General features: G+C 42.1%; 2 protein-coding genes across 5 annotated transcripts in view; both read right to left on the bottom strand.

The window, feature by feature from the left end:
- Positions 1 to 771: 771 nt before the first annotated feature.
- On the bottom strand, positions 772 to 18,171 carry LOC110978241 (uncharacterized). The gene is made up of 15 exons (XM_022233059.2): positions 16,689 to 18,171; positions 12,445 to 12,691; positions 11,087 to 11,128; positions 9,366 to 9,475; positions 9,128 to 9,195; positions 7,525 to 7,718; positions 6,108 to 6,185; positions 5,644 to 5,848; positions 4,971 to 5,242; positions 4,507 to 4,664; positions 3,721 to 3,880; positions 3,212 to 3,562; positions 2,712 to 2,946; positions 2,248 to 2,414; positions 772 to 1,970 (listed from the first exon to the last, which is right to left on the bottom strand). Exons 1-15 carry the CDS (start codon positions 17,049 to 17,051, stop codon positions 1,795 to 1,797), a joined length of 2,826 nt encoding a protein of 941 aa, XP_022088751.2. The 5' UTR covers positions 17,052 to 18,171; the 3' UTR covers positions 772 to 1,794.
- A 1,229-nt stretch (positions 18,172 to 19,400) lies between these two features.
- The window catches only part of LOC110978224 (uncharacterized), a 50,424-nt gene continuing 47,731 nt past the window's right edge, over positions 19,401 to 22,093 (bottom strand). For all 4 annotated transcript variants that reach the window (XM_087133135.1, XM_087133137.1, XM_087133134.1 and 1 more), the window contains 3 exons: positions 21,354 to 21,616; positions 20,989 to 21,131; positions 19,401 to 20,685 (listed from right to left, as the gene is read on the bottom strand). In XM_087133135.1, coding sequence (XP_086989261.1) covers positions 20,479 to 20,685; positions 20,989 to 21,131; positions 21,354 to 21,616 — 613 coding nt within the window. In that variant the 3' untranslated portion in view covers positions 19,401 to 20,478. The remainder of the gene's footprint in view (positions 20,686 to 20,988; positions 21,132 to 21,353; positions 21,617 to 22,093) is intronic.

Here is a 22,093-nt window from a genome sequence, read left to right on the forward strand (position 1 = left end):
AAAAGACACATTCTTTTGCAAACCACAACCTTATAAACTAGCACAGTATTCTTACCCTATTGTACTGAAAACAAGATGATATCCTTTTCAAGATACTTGCGTCGGGGAGATGTTAAATTTAATAACAAGTTTTGCCCTTAAAAGGACGTTTAAACGTCGATGTAAGCCTGAGGGCAAAAACGTGTTTTAGTATAAAGATGATACGTGTATTAACTGGAGAAATAAGGTTAAGCAAAACGATTCGTAAAGAGGTATTTACAACAAGTTTATAGTTCTATATATGTACAAATACCAACAAAGGTGAAATTAAAATTGTCAGCCGACACACGCCCAATCACACAAATCAGAGAAATATATATTATGTAAATTACCAACAGTTGTTCAACACCTTTAACTGAGCTGTTGTAGCCTACATAAGAAGCAACAGGTGGTTTTTAACTGGTAGTCGAATTCAGGATGACTCATAGTCGTTCGTCAATTATTAATATGATGCTACAATCGACGACCTCGGATTGTTTTCGTTAGAGCCGTCGACCTGTGGAAGCCAGTTCTGAAAATGACAGTCTGTTGTTTCAAATAAATTTAAATTTTACTGTGCCTGAAAATTAAAAAAAGAAAAGGAAGAGGCGCGTGCTGTATGGTTCGGTTTTTAGCACGATTCAGAGACGACTTCTTGTCCCGACGACTGGTGCTACAGCATTTAATATCAAAATACTACGTACTTTAACAACTTACTGTGAGTATAACAATGTGGCGAATACATGGCCAGCATTGTGAAGATAGGACATCGTTTTTATTCATTGATTAGCGACAAATGGACCCGATTTTACGATGAGTAAAATTCTAACACCGTAACATTGCAACCATAATGCGACACTTAATGTGGTGGTTTACGACGACACAAATAGCTGCTTTCTGATGATACAACGGAGATTATAGCGACTCAACAATTACGTACATCTTACTAAACAAGTCGTTTTCATGCACAGTTTAAATCTATTTCTCAGTACAAAATTGTCATGTCGAACCATGAACTATGAAGTCAGGTCACATACAGATACTTTTTTTCATTTACATGTTGAGGCAAATACTACAAAACTATACACATGGAAATACTATGGATACTATGAGTTGGTTATGGTTACCAATTAGAAGTATAATTTGTATACATGTACATGTATTTACAGGTGTACATTTACATAACATGCTGAATGCAGTGAAAATCCGCAAAAATGTGGTGTCTGAATGACCAGTTGAGCAGAACCTGGAAATTTAGATGAATAGTCCCAATGATCAAGGTTCATTTCATGTGACTTTACTCAGTATCTTTTCTATTTAATTGACAATACTTACTCTTCAGTAAGTGTACAGTACATTTAGCACTGGGAAATGTTGATACATGTACATATATTGACAATCACAAAGCAAAAGAGGATAATGCATTAATAACTATACAATTTTAGATCCTATCGTCCCGCTACAGTAGAAAAGTTCCGATTTTTTAAGAGATCTTTTTTGGCGCAGGGTAAATCCAGCTTAGTTTATGTGTAATGACGTAATTATCCTCGTCCAAAACTGTCAACTTTGGATAGCAATAAAGCTTTCACCTTTGTCTCTAGTCAATAGAGGTCGCTACTCTATGTCATAGGAGGCCCATATGTTGGCAATGGCGTAAAGTCGACTGTCAACTGTTGGACACAATTTAACAGGATTACTGGCCCTAACCGCTAATTTGGATTTTAAGCTCAACGCATGAATCATAGCCTAGCTTAAATCAGCCAATTATAACTGTCTTCATGGAGTAATCGTTGTTTCTGTGGTGTTGACCTGTTTCGTGGAAGCTGCGCAGTCAGCCTCGTCCTCGCCGCCTGAACAGTCTGTTATTCCGTCACAGCGCCACCAAGAAGGAAAACACAACTCATTCTCGGTGCAGTCACCAAGACCCAACAGGCAAACGTCGTCTGTAACATCTAAACGTATAAAAAAAAGAGGTTAAAAAGTTAAAGTTCCCTTTTACGCTCTTATTCTCGTCTCAAGTTATGCCACTGGCGCCGGTGCGTGGTGCGTGGCCCGTTGGTGAAGGCCCCTTGTGCCCTGAAACTCGGTCTTTATCACTGAATTGAACTTAATCAGTAGTGCAGCTGGGGCCGGAAGGGAGAGCTCCCTACCGCGTGGAAACTCTTGCCTAGGTGCCCCCATGGCAAATCTCCTCCCCCTACCCCGAGAAGGCTTAGATACGCCACTAACCTTGCTGGCGGACTTCTGCAACATGGACCTCGACCGAAAACTGAAAAGCTTCTTGCGGGTCGTCGAAGAGATCTGACACGCTGGAGAAGGACATCCAGGCCAAGTTAGAATGGACAACTCGAGGACTGGGGACGGATAGCCCAAAGAACTTGTACAGTCCACTAGATCTGAGAATGAGACAGAATTAGCGGAAAGGAGATGGCCACTTTTTATTTTAAACCAGTAATAGTTATCAAAGTCTAAAGTGCAAAGGCTTGTTAATTCAAAAACTTCCAAACCTCAGTAGGACTACATACCTCCGCACACTCAGTTTGTTGTCCGAGTCAGTTTAAAGTAGTTCTGGTATTTTGATCAGTTATGACAAACGTCAGAGTCGGAATAAATCGTTGAAAATTTGCAGTGAATTGTAAAAGTCGAAGTGCAGAATGTACCAGTGCAGTTTAGTCTTCTCAATTAAGTCCTACCTATTCTGAGGATCGTTTCCCGACCCAATAGTGATGATCTTTCCCCGATCCGCTAACAGCAGCTTGAGTTCCGTAAACTTGAAGATGACAGCGGTGCAGGACGGCCCTGTGACCAGCCACGTACAACCCACGGTACGGTAATTGAACAGTGCGGCCGGGTAATACGGTGATATAATGTTGCTGTGGTTCGTGGTGGTTGGGTAAAGGTGGGTGGGGCCACAATCGGCATTGATACCTATGTGACCAGTAAATACAAAAAGTTTCAGGATGGCTCATTTGGTGACATAAACATCTGTAAATGACAACCTTAGATCTTGCTTACAACGTGTGTGCCCAAGTATTCCTTTCAACGAAACCCAACACCCCTCACAAGAAGGATTTTGCCTAGAGAACAAAGATGTCAGAGAAGGTGTCACGTTGTTATTAAACTAACCAACAATAACCTTAGTTCATTTCTCAGCTTATTATTTTCTGTACACAATATGAAGGCGGGCTCAGACCTTTTCTACAAAACATGGTGTCCCTTGCAGGTCCATCAGGGTACTTGTCACAGCGAGCCACGATGGAGAAGTGGATGTTCATAGCACTCTGACAGAACTGCCTGCAGGGAACCAGCGGCAGCTCCCCGCTAGACTCACAGCTTGCGAAGAGCGTCAGGCATAAAAGCGTCTCCATTAACTCCCGCGAAGACGACGACATTACCATCTGGCTGGCCGGTTGGGCGTGGCCAGATGTATTGTTGAGGATTGTCGACAAGGAAAGGTCCTCTTGAGAACTGGGGAAAACAGTGGTGTATGGGAGGCGGCTTCGGCAGATGGGATCCGTCAGTTCTTCACACGTGATGGATGGCTCTTATAAATGGTCAGGAAAATGAATTCTGTAACCCTCGTTATCGACCACTTTTGAAAAGCACAAGTAAGGCGCACAAAATAATTATAAATTCCAACAAATATTTCAATTTTTAAGACAGTCGTGAGATGTTAATTTGAGACCCGAATACTTTCTTTACCTCCACGTACAACAGATGTAAGGTAGTCCCAATATCTGGACACTCTGGTGTAGACACCAGAATAATCCGGTCTGCCGCATCCATACCCGAAACTTGTAAGTCCTACGATTCGCCAGGACCCATCATCGCCAAGGCACATCAGAGGACCTCCACTATCGCTCTAGATAAGCGGGAAAATATACCAAGTTATGTCGATGGATCACTGAGATCAACGAGATACCGTAGGTTAGGTTTATCCATCCGTAAGGGGAAACAGGCGGTAAGGCCAATATATCCTAATCAACAAACCTGCCCACGAACCTTAAACTTTTGCTACTGTTGCTGAAGAAGTTGATAGATACTAAACGTGTTACGTATTTATGCTTCAAGGTGACTTGAGTCGATTCAAGTATTTAGCTGGAGTCAATTCGAGTCACCAATATTTGAATGTAGGACGAAAAATAAAAACAAAAGAGAAAGTCATTTTTAGCATTTTTAAGTTGACCTCGAGGTTTCTACTTGTGTTCACACAATTTACTCTTGATAGTATAATAAAACATAATAGCAACTTTATAAACAGGCACTAGAAGTCATTGCAAATATTTGTTTCGCAAAGAAGTTTGCTTTTACTTTTGGGACTTGAGTCTTGTTAACTTTCCCTCCAGTCGGGTCTTCTGGTGAAGGACTAGAATCGAGTCAAGTCATTTGCTCACAGTGGCTCGAGTCATTTACCGTCAGGTATTGACTCGAGTCATTACAACTCTGTGACAAGGTAGGGCCTACCGTGAGTATCAGGGCTTGGCCTACCTGGCACGAGTCCACACCGCCCGTAGCCTTTCCAGCGCAAATCATGTTGTCTGTTATCACTCTGTGTGCCACCAACGTCGGACTACGGAACTGATTAGAGCACAGCGATTTGCCGACCAAGGGAATCTCAACTTCTTGTAGAATCCTGGAAATATTACCTGTATTTGAAAATCATACAATTACTGAATGAGTGATGCATCTGGCTTCCTTCTGAGAATGCTGGGATATATGGATAAATGGTGTTTTGCCGTTGTGGAGTATAACGCAAGACTATGAAAGTCGTCTATTTTGTAAATCATTGAATTTATACACCAACTTTACATATTTGGAGGTTTGGGAGCCTACTTATTAGTCGCTCAAAGTGAGAGGCAGAAGACAGCGGAAGAAAAACAGTACCAACAAAATCAATCACGAAGTGTGATACCGTGAGTTGCAGAGCACCGTGAACAGACAGATGTACCCACCATTTTCCTGAGTGTGACCCCAACCCGCGATGTAACATTCCTGATACCTCTCCACTTCGTATGGTTCCGTCTCGACACATGCTGGTGACACGTTCTCGTCGAATCGCACGCGCTGTCTCAGCTTGAGCAAGGCTAGATCGTTATCGTGCCAACTGATGCTGAAGCCTGGATGTACCATGATGCGCTCTACGTGGACGGTTTGGCGCGATGGGGAGGATCCTCCGAGGTCATTGTCTCCGAAGACAATGTGAACTAGGATGTCACCAACACCACTGTTAATACATAATCCAACATTCACCACAATTGCATATAAATTTCCTTTGCAAATTCAGGTGTCGTCTTAACGTGGATGAACGGTTTTCCCACTTTTGCATCTCTATTATTATTTGGTTTATATTTGCTGTTTGCGTTTTTTTAATCAAGATTTCCACTTCATTTGCTGCTCTTATATGACTTTCATTATACTTTAATCGTATTTTATGACATCTTAATCTTATTGTGCCGCAGTTTCGTCTTCTTTCTTGCCACGATACCTTTTTTCTACACCCCAAAGCTTTCCCAAATCAAAATACAATATCGAAACATGTACTAAATGTTGGGAGAGCCTGATGTTTTCATTCTCTCCCATCGGAGAAGAACTCCTCTCTAGAACCGACGCCCAATGTTTACGTACCCGTCAACGCAGTGAGCTGCCGTGATGGCCCATTCGGGATTCAGTAGGGATGCCGCGCATCGATGAGCCAACTCGTCCCCAAATTGGTACTGTATGGAACCCAGCCAGGGCCAACGTCCAGGCATAGCGTCAGTACCTCCTAGGATACGAGACAGACGGGACGTGTCTCCCAGTCGGGTACCGCATCCAAGCTGGTTGACCAAACCTTGAAAATAAAGACGTGGGGAAGTAACTCTACGAAGAAACCATACATCACGCACGCGTGGATCGAGCGCGCTCTACCCCTATCACAGTTTTTGTAGTTAGGCCTAGGCCTGTACGGATTGCAAAAGGCCAGATGTGGACTGGCCAAAGTGACAAATTTCCAGACATTTTACGACCACAAAAAAAAGATCACGTACAAAGTAGAAACACCTTTGAAAAATGAAATCCTAAAGTAAGGTAAGAGCTCATAAAATATTTACCTGGTTCTCTCTTGAGTAAGGAGGTCAATTCCGGCGTGGGTGGTGATGAAATGGATCCATATGAGACGCCGATCAGTACTGTGACGCCGATAAATAAAATACACCCTGAGCATCGTCTCGAAAAGTTACATGAAAAACAGCTCAGAACTGAAAAATTCAAAAAAAAATCTGAAGACAAAAGTTTGGGCAGAACATCTCCACTTCGCAACATTTCCTCAACTGCAACAGAGCCTGAAAGTATAAGATCACGCAGCGAGCTTCCGGAACCCTCGCGCAGTCCTCCTAAGGGGAGTTTACATTGGGCTGTCCTAGCACATTCGATAATTTTTGGAAGAATAATTTCTAACTGAAACCACCCCATGAAACACTCATGTTGGAATTTCACGTTTGTCTTCCTCGACTAATATTTAGGAAAAGTCAACTGGAGATGAGTAAAAAGTGAATTTCATCACCGACCTTTCGCGTCCGGCGATATCATACCTAGGTCTCCGTACTCATGCGCGTTTGGTTTCATTCCCGTACTTACGTGAAAACGTACGGAAGCGTGTTGCTACCAACGTGAAAAAAATCAGTTTATCTCGTTGAAATGACTTATTATCTCGTTTACAAACGACATAGCTATCTCTTTAAATGATATCTGCATGTATAACGGGAAACTAAGTCGTTTAAACGAGATAGCTACGTCGTTCAAACGAGATACTAAGTCGTTTCAACGAGATAAAATAATTTTTGTTTTGCAGCAGTACGCTTCCGTAAAAACGAGATCGTAAAATGTTGCAATGATTTACCTACCAGTAGTCGATGAGTTCCGTGTTCCGTAGATTTCATATACGCAGTTGTTGTCGGCAAGGTTAAATAAAATATAAGATTTTTCGTAAAAGTAGATTATTGCTTTCAGTTAATTACCTTATAAATCAAAAAGTGTGTGAAATATTTTGATCTGTTTTATTCCGGCTTTTACTGACAGACTACCAGAAAATTTCAAACAGTAAATGTTCATCTGCTCACGAGACTGCCGCATTGAACTGTTCTTCATGTATTTTAGATTTTCGGAAGTGATGGGTCAACTTTTGGCAGGATATTTCTCTTTTAGGTCAGGTATTTTTCACTTTCTATAAATTGATATACATGTACTAGCAAATATTTTCCAAAGCCTATTTTTCCAAATTGGATTTGTAAAGAAGTAACGGAACGAAAAAACATTACAAATTCTAAAATCTTTGAAAGTTATTTTTCCTATCAAAGGGTTCCGGAAGTGCGCCATCAAGGGTCAACTTTCAGGCTCTTTTAATTTGTCACATTTAGTCTACATAATCTTGCAGATTATTCTTGGAAGACTTGCGTTCCAACAATTAATGTTGTAAGTAAGTCGCGGGAAAATGGCCTGAACTTGGGCAGGTAGAATTTCTTGTCTCACCTCTAGTTACCCTTATTGACTCGCCGTCCACATTCAATGTATCCAGCTGGCCCGATGCTACCGCGTCCCTAAGGACTTCCATAACGGCTTGCCTGGTTGTCAACTCAGCGTCCCCCGATGGGTTTAGCTCAGTGTTGCTGGACGTCGGAGGACCGTGCAGGTGGATGGTAAATTCCACAAGAACACTCCCACGTCTGCGTGGGTAGTTAAGGCATACGAACCGATTTATACTTCAAGTTGGACTTCACGGATGAACTTGTAGCATGGATTTGGACAATGCACCGACGTCCCATTCGACGACCCCATACATTGCCATTACTACATAAGGTTCGAATCAGGTCATTTCTACCAAAATCCAATTTAGAGAAAGTTCGAGACAAGCACAACAAAAAAGGAAATTAAATGCCTGTGTAAAAGCTCAGACTTCGGATTATGCAGATACACATCTGATATAATACTATTTTCAGGAAATTCTGCACTCCATAGGCCTGCTTGGCAAAGAGAAACTTGACCTTTTGATTTTAGATTAAATATTTCAGACTAAAAATCCTTCTTTCACTCATGCTTTAAATGTTGACATTCAGTACGTCGTTTAGAACTAATAACAATGATACAAAGTAGGAAAAGCATACGACAAAATCATTCCGGCACTGGCATCGAATCAACAATCACTTTACTTTCAAACCCAATAGGCCTGCATTGTGTCAACTTGAAATGAACAAGAAACTGCCGTGAAGACAAACAGATTGGCAACATATTTCTGTCAACAAATTTCTGAATGCCCCTGATCGGTTGGGTATCGGTATAAGGTTATGGAGAGACTTCAAAGTTCGCTGCCTTTTCCCCCCTTGTTTTGGAGAAATCCATAAAATACACCTTGGAGACAAACAGGCGCTTGATGGGATCTCTTAACAGCTTCCAGACAGCGCACGGACTGCACTCATTTCGGGAAAAGAGCTATCACCTTCTCGGCAGGAATTGTGAAACTTTCTTGGTAAACTGGAGGGTGAGTATCACGCAGGGAGAGCGCAGGGTCCTGCCGTGCCCTCGCTACGTCGGACAGTGCACTCTCTACACTTAGGTCCGCCACTAACACCGAGAACATAAATAATTCATGTAGGTCTCTTCACTCCACTGAGGAGACCGACGATTCAATCTCTAGTGTATTGCAAAACCCGGCAACTTTGCCATTTCTGGAGCTGTTAAACCCATCGAGGGAATAAAGAAAACCCAAACTCATGCCCCGTAATGCAAATTAATAAGAACCATCAATCTCATGTCAATGGTGACACAATTTGCTTGCTTCTTTGTAAAAACTTTTATGTGCGACAGGGTGATTAATACGTCTTGTGCAAGGAACCCTGGCGGATAAGATTTCTCCCCAGTGCACATCTGGAACTCTGAGTTGATTTTCGGGACCCAAGACCAGTGAATAGGATTTTATAATACAGGAATTAAAACAGGTTAAGAATGGACGAATGGTTGATAAGTATGCAGGGCTACAGGTGATTAAACCAGAAAGCACACAGCTGCCTTTTTATCACAACAGGAACACAATTTCACTGTCTTAATTTTGCCCCGACCCTAAAAACAACTGTCCTACCTTAGTCTGTCAACCGTGCAGTGGGAGAACTCGTTTTGTAACGAGCTGTCCATAAACACATCGTCTACCTGTAAAGGGAGAAGACTTTACAGTATTACAAAAACTGTGCTTTTAAAAGCAAATGCTGAATATGACATTTTACTTGAGGCACTCTTTTCGTTCAATATAATGCCCTTAACATAAATCTGAGCTAATATTTGATTTCGAAGTACATAAAACTTTGTGTTTGAGGACTCACCGCTTTTGAAAAATTGCGAGAAAAGTCCCGATACTGCGGCGAGTTTCGGTCGTTATAGGCGGTGACGTAATGCTGACGTAACGAGGTTTCAACTTTAACTCTAACCGGGCCTGTCAACAGAAACAAAATTAGGGCATGTGTGACTATATTCTAAAAGATGTTATGATATTCGAAGCCTCTGAACTAAGGCGTAAAATTTGAAGATTTATCTATCATGCAGGTTTTCCACTTTTTTTCAGGAATACAAAATACAAAACAAAAAGGAAGTAAGGCTTACTAATGTTGCAACCACGTCTTATTTTTAAGAATAAACCCGCTTCCACGAACTCGAACTTGGCAACGATCGACTTTGACCGGAACTTTTTTGGAACGGAGTTTGAAGCTGGGAAGCAATGCCTATGGGTGTGGGTAGAATTCCTCTTATGATTTTGCAGACAACCATCGCTCCTTCGTGAGGCATTTGTCACGGTACATCTAGTTAATTCATTGTAATAGCAACATCCTCATGGCACATACTTTGCTCGATCACGTCAAGGCTATCATGTCTAGCACCGACCCACCTTACCGCAGGTGTAGGAGCTATGAACCCCAATATACCTGTGCCATTCCAGGTAACGCCTAAACGACATTGTAAATAAGCATCCCAAATATCCCACGAGCCGTTTGCTAGAAATGGCCGATCCAGAAAACTTCTGTCAAAGTGCTTGCCAAATGAAACTGTCAACTGATAGATTTATTACGTAATCGCTCGTGTTTGACTTAATCCCGACGTGAAATTATGGCCTTACAGTGTAATTGCTTCATGGGAGGTCATAGGTCAGCTGAAAGTGGTGTTGAAAACAGAATGCATAAATGTTCGTACAGATTAACATACGTCTAAGAAGCAGGGTGGCATAATAATTACAACAGAAAAAAGGACGTACAGGCCTACACGTCATTGGAAGGCTAAATGCAAGGCTGAGATGAATAATTATGTATGAGCATCTACCTCATACCTGTGTAAAAAACAAAGGAAAACGAGCGCCGAAAGAGTGCTTAACTTTCAGTATCTTAGGCACTTAGATCATGTAAGTCTATTCCTTTTTTGTCATTAATCCAAAGATTATCATACAACACGCTGCGATTTACGTAAAATTTTCAAGAATTCGTGGAAATGATGAGCACCGAGCTTCAGTGAAATAATCACGACAAATCGCGATGACAGGGAAGGCTGTCGGAGCGTGTTATCTGTGAGAAATCAGTGCAGAGCACACGGTCTGATTGAAGATCGAGATAAGAGCCGTCGATCGTGGCCCCGAACCAAGGTTCATCCAGGAATTTGACTACTTTCCAGCAATGTTGGATGTATTTTAAATTTGTGGCCATATAGTCATCTTACGTTCTCCACGTCAGGGTCTATATACTTTATCATTTTAAAACTATTTTCCATCATTGTGCTCGGACTCATATACTCTTTTCCTGAAATTGTTGCCTACCACATTTACTGTTCCCGATTATCTATTCGTAAAATCGCTCGAACGAGCTAGGTCTTTGACTGTAGGGACCTTGAATTGTTCGAAAAAAGGTTCACATGAAAAAATAACACGTAACTTTCATAAAATAGCTAGTCAAGACATTATTACGTACCGGTATAAAGAACAAGGTTACAAAATATTATGACTCGTTATACATGTGCACGTACTGATAAAATACTGTTAAAATATATCAACTTATATTCCTACCTTTCCACGAAGAAATCGTTGATTCCTCATTTGGGAACTTGACTGTTGAAGAGAAGAATGTTAACCAATTGAGGGCAAAACCGCAAAACGAGAACCAGCAAATTACAGTAAATATGAAGATTACACAGAGGCGTAATGACGCAATAGTGTGCTCAATTTGTCAACATTCTCACGAAGTGTCGTTAATGTCCAAAAAATGAATATTTTTCATTTCCATTTTTCGATATTCTCTTTTACATTATCGTGCTTGACCATTTTCACGTATTGCAAGGAAGCGGCTGAAAAGTAGGTCAACCGGGATTTTCGTTTTCACGAAGTGACGTTAGCTTTGTTACATTCACAGTAGTGCGTGGGTAAAGGCAAGATCACCTTCCCTATGATTATTATACAATGAACAGAAGGACGTTCACGTACAAAAACGTAATTTTCGTTTTCACGAAGTGACGTTAACCTTTGCTAATTAATTTTGGCTAATTAACCCCTTCTTTGTACTAATTACTCAGGTTAGGTGAACGATTAGACATCAAAGAATCATGTAGGGGATTTTTGTTACATAAAGTTGTCACAAAATACTTATTTTGGTAGTTTTTATAAAGGAAAAACTTCTCTGGCGATTATCTCGAAAACCAGTTTTTCCTCAAAAAGCCACATTGGCGACAATTCGTGGTAGCGGTGACAAATTAATGGACGATCCTTCAACAATTTAAGTGGTGAACTGTAAAAAGATAGACATAAATTTGAGCTGTTTTGAGAAGGACCTGCAACAGGACAAGGTGACGACTATGTCATGAATTTATCTGGGATTCGACCCTGAACGACGGACACACACCGGTGACAGCTCACCGTAGTTAATGACAGGTCAGTATCTGGCAAGGCAGCACGTCCTTAGAGGTCATTTGCCATACGGTCGGCCAGGGACACTGAAGCAACACTAGTAGCTTTGGATACATGTATTTGGATTTACCCTTGGGCCTATTAGCCGTCCGCTTCTTTAGGTTTGTATGCAGTTTAATTAATTAAACATATACATGTACTTATTTCAGATTCGGAAGGTCGCCGGTTATTTGTGATGTGATCTGTGAAAACCCTTCACACGGTGAGCTTTGTCATTGGGGTGCATATAAATATATATTTCAAATTAATGTTAATTGTTTTCAGATATATTACATTTATGATTCTATAGGTTATCTTAGAATATAAATCTGGGTTGTTTAGAGTCACGAATCATTAAACAAATTTGATTTGCTTCCGTACATCTCAAGTCCACTCATGATACGATAGTGCGTTGGAGTAAAAGCGACGACTGATCGAAGTCAAACGTCGGGTTCAAGAGAAGAGACTTATTAATACAGCTATACCTGTAAAATAACCTGCCAAGAAGCAGATCACTGCTACAAGCAGCAACGTTCCCAGGGCGACTATTGCCTTGACAAGGCATCTTCCTGGGTTATCTGCCTGGTACTGGTCCGGTCCCCAGTATTTGGAGACGATGACCGGAAGCCGAATGAAGTGACCTTTGCTGTTGGCTTCCGGTTCCGGCACAAATGTCAACGCAGGGTCACCGTTTGGACAGTGCTTGACAATGTGCACGTGGTACGGCTGTGTCTTGAGTGTGAGAAAGAAGTGAAGTGTTAACTTTCATGTTTTCATGATAAAAAACAAGACGGTTGAGCTAGGTATAAAAATGTCCCAAGCTGCTATCATTTCAAGATGTATTTGGGGAGATGTTAAATTTAATAACAAGTTTTGCCCTTACACCGACGTTTATAGTGTTTTTTCCCTGAGAACTTGGAAAATTTCACAAGCTTACTCGGGTGGGACTCAAACCCACGACCTCCTGTTTCCTCCGGCCAGCCAGTTAAGACATCTGCACTGGGAAGCAGGAGGTCGTGGGTTCGAGTCCCACCCGAGTAAGATTGTGGATTTTCCCCAAGCTCTCGGGGAAAAAGCACCGAGTGTACAGCGTATAAGCTACTATCAATTCGGTTGCAGTTATGCATGACTTCCATTCCGCCAGACCACATCCAAAACCGCACCCATCTAGTTAACACCCACACCCACCGTATTTGCAACCATCTGTGGCCCCTGTATCCGCAAACGCCATCACCACACACACCGTACAAAAAATCACCTTGGCGACATCGTCATATAAATTGTTATCATCCCTAGCCTGTTCTGTCTCCAACACGAATCAAATTTGCCAGAACTTTCAAGAATGAAGGCCTACAATAAAGCTCTGCGTTGTATCTTACATTATATGAGGGCAGAGGCTATGCACGCTGACTAGAGCAAAGCTGCGTAAACTAGGGTCACACATTGCAAACACCTGTTCTTCCATTTGCCCTAATTGATGTGATTTCACCTGCACAAGCTGTGTTGAACGACTCATCATCAAAATAACTGAAACTGAAATGATTGAAGGGCAGAATTCCATAACTGGTTGAGAATGGGTCCCCAGTGGCTGTGCACAAGGAGCGGTTGGCTTGATCAAATCTCTCACTGGTTAACAGCTGGTGTGTTTGAAGTCATTAAATGCATGTCGGAAGACATAGTGCGGTTCTTCAATTCGAGTGAATCCATCAAACGAATTCTTTGACATCAAATAACTACTTCATCGTCTACATTTTACCAAGCAAAGTTTCAAGTTATATTTCAGTGATGCATATTAACGCACACTTGAACTTATGCCTGTTGACTTTAATCGACCCCAGTCTTCACTCTTGTGACGTCACGGCAAGTAAATCTAGGTTAGTCTCCAACAAAGCTAGAGATGAATGGCTGGTCTCGTGACGGTTATGAAAACACTGGTCTGCGAAAACATGGAGGTAGGAAAAGATGACCAGAGAGCTATGAATTTTGAAATTGGCTATTGAAAAAAAGTCTTTCATACTAAATTGGCAGAAATTGATTAAATCATCAGATGCCTTATTGCCACAAATAAATTTTAAACAAATAGAGCCTGAAAGTAAAAGGTCCCGCAGAGAGCTTCCGGAACCCTCGCGCGGTCCGCCGATAGGGAATTTATGGGGTCGTCCTTTCACATGCGATAAATATTGGCAGAATAATTCGTAACAGAAACCATCTTAAGGAACACTAACGTCGGAACTTTCCGTTTGTATTCCTCAAGTAACGTTTGGGAAAAGTAACCCAGAGATGGGTAAAAAACGAATTTCATTAACGACCTTTCACTTCCGGCAATATCGTTCCTAGGTCTCCTTGTCCGTGTACGTTTGTTTTGCTCACGTGAAAACGAGAGTGTAAAACGTTGTGAAGATTTACCTACCTGCAGTCGATGGATTTTAGATTAAGTTGAGTTGACCTGACCCCATTTTTGTCAGCACGGTTAGATTAAACTTTAGAATCTTTCGTAAACGCAGATTATTCCAGTTTATTTCCTTATAAATTGTTAAATGCCCAAAATATTTTGATCTGTTTTCATTTTAGCTTTTATCGAAAGACTACCACATACACGTAATGCAATTTCATAACTGTTCATTTACGTACGAGATCACCGAATTGCACTGGTCTTCATGTATTTTAAATTTTCGGAAGTGAGAGGTCAAAGTTCGGCAGGATGTTTCTCTTTCCGGTCACTAACGGGTAATTTTTCAGTTTCTTTAAATTAATGTGCTAGCAATTATTTGACAAAGGCATTTTCCAAGATGATTTTTAAGAAGTAAACGAACGGGAAAAGATACAATTTATAATTTGTCCACAATATTTTTCCTAAGCATCCACAGGTTTCGGATGCGCGCCACCAGGGGTCAACTTTCAGGTTTTATATAGCCCACCCTTCACTTTGCATCAGACTGATTAAGCCCACCAAGTCACATGACCAATAGTGGGTATCAAACATCAACAAACATGGGTGAAATCGAGGGCAAAGAGTTCCATAAGTATCATTTTCCAAAAATAAAGGCAACAGTCGGTAAAGTACTCAGACCACTGATGTGCCGAGTAGTATACCGAACCTAGGCTTTATTTTGGGTAAAAGACGCTCAAGTTAAAACACACGTTGCAAGGGGGAGGACGCCATGTTTGTTGATGTTTGATACCACTGTTAGTGACATGAAGGAGTAGGTCGGTCTATTCTACCTGTTACGACGGTAAGAAGAAACTTTTGGGGCAAAAGTCGTGATTATAGAAACTGGTTTATTTCTTCGTCTTCTTATTATTCTTTTTTGCGTAACTTGGAAGGTAGGCCTACAGTCTATCGTCACGTTAAAGCAATCACACAAAAAGTCCTTCAGCATCAAAAGTGCTAATCATGAAGAAATTATGCCCTGGCGCGGCATTCGTCGACAAGGCTTATCACATCGAGTGAGTCTGAATATCTGTACCGCGTAGTCGGGACTGCATGGGGAGTTAAGTTAATGACCCGGGGCATCTCACCAAGTATGCCTGGATGCCCCCGTAACATGACGTGATGGCGCTGAAACACGAGTGTACAAAAGACATACTAAACACCATACTTCACGGGTGTTGGAGTCGATCTGTGTCCCCTTCGCGAGCTGAAATGCGACACCCATGCCACAGGGTAAGCCCCAGTTTTGTCTGAATGCTGCAAAAGTCACGCTTTGACTATTGAGTCTTTGTCTCACACGACCTAAGCTACGGTGTTCTCTTGCATGATTAATGCTTGAATTAATTGATGCAGTGCTAGTGGGGGTAGACTCAATTATAGAAGGCAAGGGCAGCGTTCAAAATAATAGGTCCAACTGAGAAAAAAAACACGTGCAATATGCGTATCTCTTACATTTTGTTTACACTCACTAAACTTTGTCTGTACGTCGGCTAACAATAAAGTCAGTAGCCTGGAACGCTGGACACAAGATTGCATTCGCAGAGCTGTCCTATGTTTCAACTGATACGTTGAATAAAGAAAATCTAGTGAAACAAATAACACCTGAAACCTTTTGCAAATAAAAGTTCGGAAATCTACAAAATAAATTATAGAATTATACCCGGACTACTAAGCTACTCAACAAGGTTCCCAAGATGAAATTACAGCATATGTACAGTATTGTCCTCATATTGCACAAGCAAAATGGACGATTGGAGTAAAGATACAACACCCAATTATCTGTGTCCCTAAACCTGAAGAATTTGGAGTGGCAGCCACACTCGTGTAGAGAATGTTAACAAAACAAGAGGCCGGGAATTGTGGCAAACAGTCGGAAAGGGAAAGATGAAATCTCAACTTCTTACGACTTGATAAGTTCTCAATCAGCCAACTATTTGTCAGTGGTAATGTCTGGACAATGTCCATCATGTGTGGAAAACGGATCACAGAAAACAAAAGCACATCTTTTTCTTGAAATCTGCACGATGACATTCAATTGAAACCCTTTACTGGCCCTTCGAAGTACTGAAATCTGGGCAATTCGCCAACACGTGGGAGTGCGAGTCTCAAATCTCATCATTAAATTCAGGGGAACAGAAAGAATACTACTTGAGAACGGCTCCTACTAGAGGCAAAGACAACTAACAGCTGAAACAAAAACCGACCAGGAATAAGAGTATCGATTGCTACTCGTCAGTCATCAGTGGCGATTCAAGACATGAAGATAAAGATTTGATCGGCCTTCATCTACCCACTCACCTCGTTAACTGTCTCCCTAGATTCCGTGGAGGAATCCTCCCGCTCTTCAACCTGTCCAGAACCCATCCGCCCACGGCAGGTTGATGTCCCATCTTCCACCTCCCGCGATTCGCTTTGCATCAACAACTTCTCTTGCTCCATTCGCCCACGGGTGTCCCTTGCCATGTCACGCCCACCCCTGCCTCCAGGGAATGATCCTTTGCCCACTACATCGCAGCTGCAGTACTGGGCCGCCCGATCTTCCAGTAACTGTTTGGCCAAGTTGGAGGCCGAGTGTTGGATTGTCCCAGTGCCACAGCGGTCAACGGATCCCTCGACATCTTCAGACCCTTGCAAGTCTACGCATTCTTCGGTACTTGCCATTCTTGACCAAAACAAAGAACAGTGTGCGTGGAAAGTTTCACAGGGGTCTGCCACTCACTGTGGGGTAAAATTGCAAGCACTGCTACTTTACGACGCAGCATCGAGTCCGAGTCTGGATGCGTACGAGCCGAAGAGTGAGCTGTGAGCGACAGCGACCGTTTATCATCCTCTCTGCACCCGTGAGATGCATGCGCACTTTCCTCGTGTCTCAGTGTCACGGTAGGGGCGGGCTTCGACCACGCGTCACAGCAAGTCGAGTTGTCTGGTCAACAGCGAATTGCTAGGGCATCATGTTTCAAAGTAGGCGTAGGTTGCTCTAAAACCCCGCAAAGACGACTGGACACACACGCTAAACATCGCGGCAATCAAGCTGATGTGACTGGGATAAACTAGAGCGAAATGTTGAATTTCAAGCCCTTACGGGAAAACTTAAAACAATTTTGACAAAACGCCGGTTTCAATGACCTTTAGGGGGCTCCTCAAGAGCCGTATCATTTTTGTGAAACAATTTTGGTTAAGTTGTTTCCTGACTCCAACAGCGCTCTCACTTGTTTTTGCTGGACTTTTTTTTTGGGGGGGGGTGTTCTTGCTGCTTTTTTTAAACATATCTCAATCGATTGTTTTGATTTTCTGTAATTGAAGTGTTAATAAGAATTTGCATATCCAGGCTAAGGGTCCGGGGGCGAAACGGATGTTTAATCCGTCAAAATTCCTCTTTGCTTCCAAGGTCACAGAACTATTTCCAAAGTGTTACATCTTTCGATTCCTAAGAATAAATAAGAAAAATTACAAAAAAAATATCTATATAGCAACATGTCTTCTGGTGTAACCTCCTCTTTCCCTCGCTGGATACGCCACTCGTTTGGACATTTTTTAGCATGACATTTAACAAATAGGCCTATCCCATTGTACGCTGATTAAACTGATTTTCGAACGAAAACCTTTTTCCTACAAAAAGGGCGGGTGATAAAATACGCAGCAATTTGAATGTGTCGGAAATTCGAACGCAGAATTCCAACACACTCTGCTACATTGATTTGGTCTGCGAGTTCAGCTCACTGAAGACACATCGCCAAGTCCTCTTCTGTTTGTCATTCACACGGCTCTTTTCAACCATAAATCCGAAATATCTAGACAGAATTTCGGAGGCGAAAGAGACAGCCTGAGAAAGACATGAACAGGCGCCGTGCGAGAGTCAGAAAGCGGCACTTTGACTGGCGAAGCTTCTGTTGATAAATTTTCGGCAATCTTCCCTCCACCGGGATATAATGATCGATAATGACGATTACTGATTACCGTAGCTCGGCTAGGAGCGATGGCAAATCACTGCGTTTGGGTATGAGATTCGAGGGCAAGCTCAGCAGACGGCGTCTTGGTCTGCATGACTGTTATGTACTCGGTGTCAACCTAACCGCCAAGGAGCCTTAAGGTTTATGTATTGTATGTGCGTCCTGCTGCGGGTGTGAACAGATCCTATATCAGAGAGGATTTACATACAACCTCCTTTTTTTGGAAATAGGGAAACTGGGGGGTTTCCGAATCAGCGATTTCTGGTCATACATTACACGCCGCTTGACTGCGGAGTGACCTTCAAGGGTTCGCTATAGCTTTCGAAAAAAAAAAGACTTGCCTTTCTGTTCTTTTTCTTTCCATATTTTGTGAGTTACGAACTCCCTGGCCGTTCTTTTTTTTTGGGAAAAACAGAATACATGCGTTTTCTGGTCGTGTTTCGGTAGAGTCTAGCAAGCAGAAATCCAACATACATTTAAAAAAGCGAAGAAAAACAAGTGTGATGACAAACATGCATAATAATCGGGAGAAAAAAAAAAGAAAATTGAAATCAAATCAAATAGTCGGGCAAAAGATTAGGAATTTAAATGTGTAAAATAAACAACAGCAAAAATGCAACCCCCTTTTTATTGACTATCGAGGAAAAATCTACACGGGGTGATTCTGAGGTACTCAAGGGAAGAGCAGGAACTTTTTGACGGGGGAGCAAACTCGTTCGGGGGGGGGGAGTGTGGAATTTTTTCAAGTAACATTTTATGACCTTTCTGGGAGTGAGGTTACATTTCAGGGGCTTTTTTTTACATGCTTCTGGAAGAAAAAAAATAGTCCCAACAGTGCCTTACTTTCATATTTTACCACCAAATCGGCTTCTTTTCATGGGCTTTGCCCTCCCCCTTCGCCTTTGTTGTACATTATACAAGAAATAGAGGCCACAAACATTCTTGGAAGCAGAACATACCCGTCGGTGACATGCACACCGCGGAAATTAATTAAAATTGCCAAAACAAGCTTCCTGGAGTCCAGGAGCCTGGAGTGGAATGAAGCATTCTACGATTCCCGTTTATCACTTCGAATCTTTCCATTTATTTTCAGTACATGCAAGAAATAAACATGCCACTATGTACACACACTGGAGTACGCTCAAAATGATTAGTGAATTATTTACACATTAGTCGGTGTAAAAGAACCAGTCGTTATACCAAAAGCACAACAATCATATTCAGTTTGCAAAGCAAAGAAGTCCACTTTTCTTCCCACAAAATCGTATGGTGAAATCAGTGAGCAGGACAAAAGAAGAGGTAATTTAAGAAATAACATTAACAGAATTGTATAATATGTAAGCATAAGAAAAATGGCATGGAATAACAACTACAAATACATAGCTGACTAAGTAAAAAAAAACTGCAAAGCATACGTAAGCAGAATGCTTCAAAATAATAGGTCAAATCTGCTGAGCAAATTTATCAAGTAAAACGTAAAGATGTGCTCTCTGAGTAAACCATGCTTGAACAAAGCAAACGGAAAAAGTTAAAGTGCAGCTTTGGGCCACAAGAGGGGGCTAGACGGATGGAGACGTAGCAGACTCCGAGTGAACATGCACGTTTCCACAGTGTACGTCTGCCCTTGGATGGGTTTGCAAAATGGCAGGCAAGAATCATGGACACAAACATTCTGGGACTTAATAAGGGGAATTTGGAGAGGTCAACTTTTCAAAAAATGGGTAGACAAAGCCAAGTTGGTCATTCAACACTCAAATGGATATTTCAAACCACCTGTTTCACAGTACATTCGTTGTCAAGTGATACTTTGGGGGGGGGGGTCTGGAGAGGGGTGAAGAGAAGACTTCATTACCAAATATCATCATAAATTATTCCTTCCAATAAATCCACAATTTGGGAAGTCAAATATGCTTTCTCTGCTCATAAAGCACTCAAACACACTGAACTGTAATGAAAAGAAAAAGGGAAGACTTCACAGCTTCTAAATAAAAAAAAATAAGCAAAGTGACAAGTTCTCTTCTGTCCCTGCTGTCTTCTGTTCCTTTTTAAAGGAAAATATTCACGGGTATGGGATCAGATCAAGATGACCGGCTTTTTCTAGCAATCCAGTTTATGCATCTAAATCTGGGTGAGGATTTCTAACAAAATGCACATATTACTTTCTTCTTAGCCATTGGGTGGCCCTCTCCGCTCACTACGGCCAAGATGAAGTCCATGAACGGTGCGACTTCGGTGTAGTAACCAGGCGCCAGTGGCCTGCCACAGCCATCACCAAAGCTGGTAATTCCTATCACAGTCCATCGGCCGTTGTCAGTTTGGTACATCAGTGGACCTCCACTGTCACCCTAGGAGGGATGGGTTAAACGTCCATTGGAAGAGGGCAGCCTGTGCTTCCGTTTCCCTTATATCCCATCCATTCTAAGTTGATTTCTAGTTTAGTAAAGCTCTGACAAACTTAGACCGGAAAACCTACTGTAACTCATCGCCAAGCCAGCTAAGCTGGAGTCAATCCGAACTTTATTTCCATCAAATGCAATCAATTCTTCAAGCACTAGCATCAGGTCAAATGAATCATAATTCTTCATGCAAATAATGACCAGCCAGCAAACCTCCATCAAACAATAAATCGACTAGTCATGTCAACTTACCTGGCAAGTGTCCATCCGTCCCTCTGGGTGGCCAGCACATAGCAGTTGACCGGCCACCTGGATATTGTCAGGGGCCAGTCGCTGGCAAGTTGCAGGGTCAAGCATGGGCACTTCAACCTCTTGAAGGATGTTGGATACAGACCCTGCAATTTCCAGAAAAAAATTGTCACATCAACATTGACGCAACTCTCCCAAACACTGTACTTTGTTCCACTGTCTAGGCATCTCATAGTTTACTCACTTGTTCTCAAGATTAGTTAAGGCCTAATGCCAAATAATGGAGATCTCTGTAGTGCACGTCTGGTGTCAGGGCACTAGAGTTGCAACCTCAGCCATTCACAGAGCATCGTAGAGGCTAGTCTTACCATTTTCTTCCGTATGCCCCCATCCAGTGATGAAACATGACTCGTTCCTGGTGAACCTCAGTCCTGGGTCAGGTAAGCAAGCTATGTCAATGTGGTCATTGAGCTCCACTGGACGGACAAACCTGATCAGTGCCAGGTCATAGAATCCCTTGGTGAAGTTGAACCCCTTGTGGAGGTACACCTCCTTCACAGGGACGTCAACGTGGTAAGGGGACCTGATGTCCAGACGAACATCACCAAGGACGGCAAAGTCAAAATACTCGCTGGAATGGGAGAGCAAAATGATTTCTCTTATTAAAAATGTCCCATTCTACGGACAATGTGAGCTTTTTGGACGATTCTGCATGAAATCTGTTATGGGCATAAGTACTGCATAACGTCTCTCTTAGGGTAGGAAGCCCTTATCAAAAATGATTGAGAGTCATTGGATTGACTCACACACACAACTGATTTATTCTGAAGAATTATTTATATCATATTACTTTACAATGATCAACTTCTGTTGCTAGTGAGGCTGGATATTACTGTATGGGAGTACAGCTCGTCCGAATCTGAGCTATTTATTCGGGAGTGACAAGTAGGGTATTCATGGCAGAGCTATATGCCTACGAACGGTCAAGGAGTTCTTGTCCAGAGCTGCCTGCTTAGGAATGATCAATGCTGACTGCAGGAGCTGCTTGCTTTATATAGACTTTCGGGGCCACGTTTTAGGCAATGAGAGCAATGGATTGGGGTGGTTA

Source organism: Acanthaster planci, linkage group LG02, assembly GCF_054643075.1.
Source record: "Acanthaster planci isolate LZ-2023a linkage group LG02, COTS_SCS, whole genome shotgun sequence".
In the NCBI taxonomy this organism is placed as follows: domain Eukaryota; kingdom Metazoa; phylum Echinodermata; class Asteroidea; order Valvatida; family Acanthasteridae; genus Acanthaster; species Acanthaster planci.

Bases quoted from the DNA above. Each gene is read 5' to 3' on its own strand.
- LOC110978241 (XM_022233059.2), bottom strand. From the start codon at position 17,051: ATGGCAAGTACCGAAGAATGCGTAGACTTGCAAGGGTCTGAAGATGTC. The intron at 7,719-9,127 runs GTAGGACAGTTG...CTACCCACGCAG, and splicing joins TGCACGGTTGACAGACTAAG to ACGTGGGAGTGTTCTTGTGG. The intron at 6,186-7,524 runs GTGAGACAAGAA...TCGGCGTCACAG, and splicing joins GTCAATAAGGGTAACTAGAG to TACTGATCGGCGTCTCATAT.